General features: G+C 46.6%; 1 protein-coding gene across 4 annotated transcripts in view; it reads left to right on the forward strand.

Annotated features, from left to right (window-relative positions):
- The window catches only part of tnfrsf19 (tumor necrosis factor receptor superfamily, member 19), a 95,379-nt gene that overhangs the window by 74,050 nt on the left and 15,329 nt on the right, over positions 1-6,000 (forward strand). For 3 of the 4 annotated variants that reach the window (XM_043691952.1, XM_043691955.1, XM_043691954.1), the window contains exons 9-10: positions 468-879; positions 963-1,458. In XM_043691952.1, the coding sequence (XP_043547887.1) occupies positions 468-879; positions 963-1,004 (454 nt within the window). In that variant the 3' untranslated portion in view covers positions 1,005-1,458. Of the gene's footprint in view, positions 1-467; positions 880-962; positions 1,459-6,000 lie in introns of those variants that run through there. The other variant, XM_043691956.1, reaches the window with a different exon arrangement.

Genomic DNA, 6,000 nt, shown 5'->3' on the forward strand with positions numbered 1-6,000 from the left:
TGCTTCCTTTGCACCCTTGATCCAAGAACAAAACTCTGGGCCTAACCCACCAAGCCGTCGTGTAATTTGCTTCTGCATTGAGCAAACAGGTAGGATTCCCATGAGGCATTTCAGATACTATTACATTAGTTTTATAGTACCTGATGAATAAACATCTTCCAACAAGATATCCTGAATTTGATATGAACGTTTCATGACAAATGATGCACTTCAAAAATCATTGACAGCATAGTGTTTAGTGAATAATTAGTTGTTTTAAAATTGCAGTCAGTCAAACAATTATTGAGTAAGTTATGCTGTAATGTCTTTTGAAAGTTATTTGTATCATTATGGCACATGTATTGGGACACTACTACTGAGTCACTGATTGATGCCATACAGAATGTGATATTTAACAACAAAAGAATGTCAAGTTAGTATTGATTAATTCAAATGTTAACTTTAATATTGCTTTCTGTCACAAACAGGAACGTGGAATGTGGTGGTGAAATGCTGCCCTCTTTCCTTGATGTTTTTACACCATCCTTTGGTAGCGACACTTCAGAAGCCTGGCCTCTAATACGAGACTCTGCCTGCAGTGATGCTGCCTCTTTCTGTGAATCTCTTAACCCATCAAACCCTGAGGCTTCCCCAGAGGACGTTACTAGTATTGGCCTACAGTCGGAAGCTCCAAATATCCCACCTTCAGATACGTGCCCAAGGCAGGAAGATCAATCTGAGTCACTTTGTCTGCAGCCCCTTTCAGTGGAGATGAGTGGAACTGTAGTAGGGCTCAGAAAGCAACAAGGTGCAGAAGATCCAGGTGATCCCCCATCATTGAACATTGGAGACAAAGAGCAGCACCTAATGGAGAGCAATGCTCCAAATGAAGAAATCGAGGTAAGGTGGAATAATCAACAATTGCTTTATCTGTGCTGATTGACTAAAATCTTATACTTATCTGGTTTATATAATCTTGATAGGCATCAACGTCTGGAATTTTATCAAGAAGTTGGGAAGCTTGAGTCTGAAAACGAGCCTGACAGATCCATTTCCTTTTAAAAGGGCCCCTACAAGGGTACTTTTAGGTTTCAGAGGTCATTGTGGGATGGAGTCGGCCCTGTTGCCTCTGGAGACAGTTTACAGGTGACCATGAGGTTTGTGAGAACTGAGGCATGCTTGTAGAAGGCTAACCTCAGTTCCCTGAGACTTCAGCCTTAGTGTATTAAAGGCCTTCTAGCCCTTACTTTTTAGACTTCCTCAATGTCCCAAACACCCTTAATGCCCGCTCAAGTCCCCCAAGCCCTCACATAACACCCATGCCTTACCCTCACTAATCAGACCTATCACTCCTCTTCAAGCTGCATAAGCACACCCAGTTGAGCTGATTCATTACTGAGCCTTGGAACTCAAATCAGATATTCATAATGAGGCCATCTGGGAACTGTATCAATGGAAACAAATGGCCAAACAGGACATTCTAACTTGGATTGACATCATTTTGATGTCATAATAAATTGTTTGTTCTTTTGACCTCTTTTTACAGCTATGTGTCTGAAATGGAATAAAGCTTCTATTGTTGATACTTTGAGTGACTGTGCCTGATTAACACTTCTATTAGTTTGTCAGAGCAGCAATTTATTTCAAGGGTGATTTTTAAATGGGTGTTATTTTCATGAGCATTTCAAATAATTGTCATTATTTATTATATGACTCAATATACATGGTGCATACCAAGTTAATGGACATGGAAAATGCAGGGGGTGGTATGGGAAAGGGCACTGAGGTAATGTAAGTGATATGGCAGATGAAACAAGGGCATAGGAGACATGAGTGACCATGGAGTGGGTGTATGGGATATGAGAATGCACAGTGACTTATCTTTCAAACGATTCCCAAATCTGGACAATGGTCCTTGATTACTCTGAGATGGTGTGAACTCTGTGTCCTACCAAAATGGGACTGACTCCATAAAAGTAGCCAGGGATCTTAAATACTCAACCTCGCAGTGGCATATATAATGTTAGAGTTTCTCAATCGGGGCTCACTCCTCACATCCACCTCCTTCCAGCTGGCTGCCATTTTTAAATCAACACTCTCCCACCTACATGTCAAGGAGACATAAAAGTCCTGGCCCGAATCTCAGTACATTTGAAAATTACATTTTCCGTAATATTCAAAGCATATTCTGAAAACTTTACTGAAGTGCTACAAATCTGAATCTTTCACTTGCTTATTTACAAGTCTTGCAAGTCTTCATTCTTCGTTTTTTCCACTAGTTTTGTTCCTTCCTTTCTTATGATGCCATTGATGCCTTGCCATCCCATGGGATTCTGAAAGGTAGTCACGCTTTGCGGGAGAGACTAGAGTTGAGCGCCATGGTTTAAGAAGTCGAGGCCCCGCTTTTAACATGGAGATAATGAGAATTTCATTCAGTCAGAGAGTTGGTGATCTGTGAAATTCTGCTTCCCTGAAGATAATAGAGGCATGGTCCTTGAGCTTATTCTGTGCTGAGTTGTATTGATTTTTAATAGTGAGGGGAGTCAGGATTAAAAAAAGCAGAAAAGAAAGTGGAATTCAGACCCCAGTGGGATTAGCCAATTAAGGTTGCAGCAATTTCAAAATACTGATTGGCTTAGTCTTACTCCTGAGTGGTATGTTCCTCTGAGATGGTGCAACATTCATACACATTTTTCATGACCCCAGATGATGAATGTCACTGGACTACTCCCTCTGGAAGATATTGAATCACACGATTGTTAACATGCAGAAGGAGAACATTTGACTATTATGTCTGCAGCAGCTCCATAATCGAACAATTCGCTGTGCCAATCTCAAGCCATCTTCTTTCTTTCCAGCCAACAATCTAATTCCGAGTCCAACTTGCCTCCTCACCGCACTGTTGGCAATGCAAGTGCATTTTTGCAGTCACATTTCCAAAGCTAAGTGTGTAGCACGTAGAGTCAGGGGGACTAGTGCAAAATCTATTAAATTATCATCAAAGCAGGAACTACCTTTACACAGACTCACCCATGTTCACTGTGGCGGCTTTTATTAACCCAGGGAACTGAGGCCAGTTTCACTAACCCAGGGAACTGAGGCCAGTTTCACTAACCCGGGGAACTGAAGCCAGTTTCACTAACCCAGGGGAACTGAGCCCAGTTTCACTAACCCAGGGAACTGAGGGCAGTTTCACTAACCCTGGGGAACTGAGGGCAATTTCACTAAAACAGGGGAACTGAGGGCAGTTTCATTAACCCTGGGGAACTGAGGGCAATTTCACTAAAACAGGGGAACTGAGGGCAGTTTCACTAACCCTGGGGAACTGAGGGCAATTTCACTAAAACAGGGGAACTGAGGCCAGTTTCACGAACCCAGGGAACTGAGGGCAGTTTCACTAAACTGAGGGAATTGAGGCTAGTTTCACTAACCCGGGGAACTGAGGGCAGTTTCACTAACCCAGAGGAACTGAGGGCGGTTTCACTAACCCGGGGAACTGAGACCGGTTTCACTAACCCGGGGAACTGAGACCAGTTTCACTAACCCGGGGGAACAGAGACCAGTTGCACTAACCCGGGAAACTGAGGGCAATTTCACAAACCCGGGGGAACTGAGGCCAGTTTTACTCACCGAAGGAACTGAGACCAGTTTCACTAACCTAGGGAAGTGAGGCCAGTTTCATTAACCCGGGGAACTGAGGCCAGTTTCACTAACCTGGGGGAACTGAGACCAGTTTCACTAACCCGGGGAACTGAGGCCAGTTTCACTAACTCGGGGAACTGAGACCAGTTTCACTAACCCGGGGGAACTGAGACCAGTTTCACTAACCCAGGAAACTGAGGGCAATTTCACAAACCCAGGAAACTGAGGGCAATTTCACAAACCCGGGGGAACTGAGGCCAGTTTTACTCACCGAAGGAACTGAGACCAGTTTCACTAACCTGGGGAAGTGAGGCCAGTTTCATTAACCCGGGGAACTGAGGCCAGTTTCACTAACCTGGGGGAACTGAGACCAGTTTCACTAACCCAGGGAACTGAGGGCAGTTTCATTAACCCGGGGGAACTGAGGCCAGTTTCACTAACCTGGGGGAACTGAGACCAGTTTCACTAACCCAGGGAACTGAGGGCAGTTTCATTAACCCGGGGAACTGAGGCCAGTTTCACTAACCTGGGGAACTGAGACTGGTTTCACTAACCCAGGGAGCTGATGCCAGTTACACTAACCCGGGGGAACTGAGGGCAGTTTCATTAACCCAGGGTGAACTGAGGGCAGTTTCACTAACTTCGTGAACTGAGGCCAGTTTTACTAACCCAGGGAACTGAGGCCAGTTTCACTAACCTGGGGAAATGAGGCCAGTTTCACTAACCCAGGGAACTGAGGCCAGTTTCACTAACCCGGGGAACTGAGACCAGTTTAACTAACCCGGGGGAACTGAGACCAGTTTCACTAATCCGGGGGAACTGACGCCTGTTTCACTAACCCAGTGAACTAAGGTCAGTTTCACTAACCCGGGAGATCTGAGGGCAGTTTCACTAACCCGGGGAACTGAGACCGGCTTCACTAACCCGGGGGAACTGAGGCCAGTTTCACTATCCCACTGAACTGAGGTCAGTTTCACTAACCCAGGAAACTGAGGGCTGTTTCACTAAAACAGGGGAACTGAGACCAGTTTCACTAACCCGGGGAACTGAGATCGGTTTCACTAACCCTGGGAACTGAGGCCAGTTTCACTAAACCAGGGAACTGAGGCCAGTTTCACTAAACCGTGGGATGAGAGATTAGTTTCGCTAACCCAGGGGAACTGAGGCAGTTTCACTAACTCCAGGAACTGAGTCCTGTTTCACTAACCTGGGGAACTGAGGCCAGTTTCACTCACCGAAGGAACTGAGACCAGTTTCACTAACTCGGGGGAACTGAGGCCAGTTTCACTAACCCAAGGAACTGAGTCCAGTTTCACTAACCCCGGGGAACTGAGGCCAGTTTCACTAACCCGGAGGAACTGAGACCAGTTTCACTAACCCGGCGAAATGAGGCCAGTTTCAGTAACCCGGGGAACTGAGACCAGTTTCACTAACCCGGGGAACTGCGGCCAGTTTCACTAAACCGAGGGAATTGAGGTTAGTTTCACTAACCCAGGGAACTGAGGCCAGTTTCACTAACCCAGGGCAACTGAGCCCAGTTTCAATAACCCAGGGAACTGAGGCCAGTTTCACTAACCCGGGGAACTGAGACCAGTTTAACTAACCCGGGGGAACTGAGACCAGTTTCACTAATCCGGGGGAACTGACGCCTGTTTCACTAACCCAGTGAACTAAGGTCAGTTTCACTAACCCGGGAGATCTGAGGGCAGTTTCACTAACCCGGGGAACTGAGACTGGCTTCACTAACCCGGGGGAACTGAGGCCAGTTTCACTATCCCACTGAACTGACGTCAGTTTCACTAACCCAGGAAACTGAGGGCTGTTTCACTAACCAGGAGACCTGTGACCAGTTTCACTAACCCAGGGAACTGAGGGCAGTTTCACTAACCCAGGGGGAACTGAGGGCAGTTTCACTAACTTGGTGAACTGACGCCAGTTTTACTAACCCAGGGAACTGAGGGCAGTTTCACTAACCCAGGGCAACTGAGCCCAGTTTCAATAACCCAGGGAACTGAGGCCAGTTTCACTAACCCAGGGCAACTGAGCCCAGTTTCAATAACCCAGGGAACTGAGGCCAGTTTCACTAACCCAGGGCAACTGAGCCCAGTTTCAATAACCCAGGGAACTGAGGCCAGTTTCACTAACCCAGGGCAACTGAGCCCAGTTTCAATAACCCAGGGAACTGAGGCCAGTTTCACTAACCCAGGGCAACTGAGCCCAGTTTCAATAACCCAGGGAACTGAGGCCAGTTTCACTAACCCAGGGCAACTGAGCCCAGTTTCAATAACCCAGGGAACTGAGGCCAGTTTCACTAACCCAGGGCAACTGAGCCCAGTTTCAATAACCCAGGGAACTGAGGCCAGTTTCACTAACCCAGGG

This window comes from Chiloscyllium plagiosum, chromosome 6 (assembly GCF_004010195.1).
Source record: "Chiloscyllium plagiosum isolate BGI_BamShark_2017 chromosome 6, ASM401019v2, whole genome shotgun sequence".
NCBI lineage: Eukaryota > Metazoa > Chordata > Chondrichthyes > Orectolobiformes > Hemiscylliidae > Chiloscyllium > Chiloscyllium plagiosum.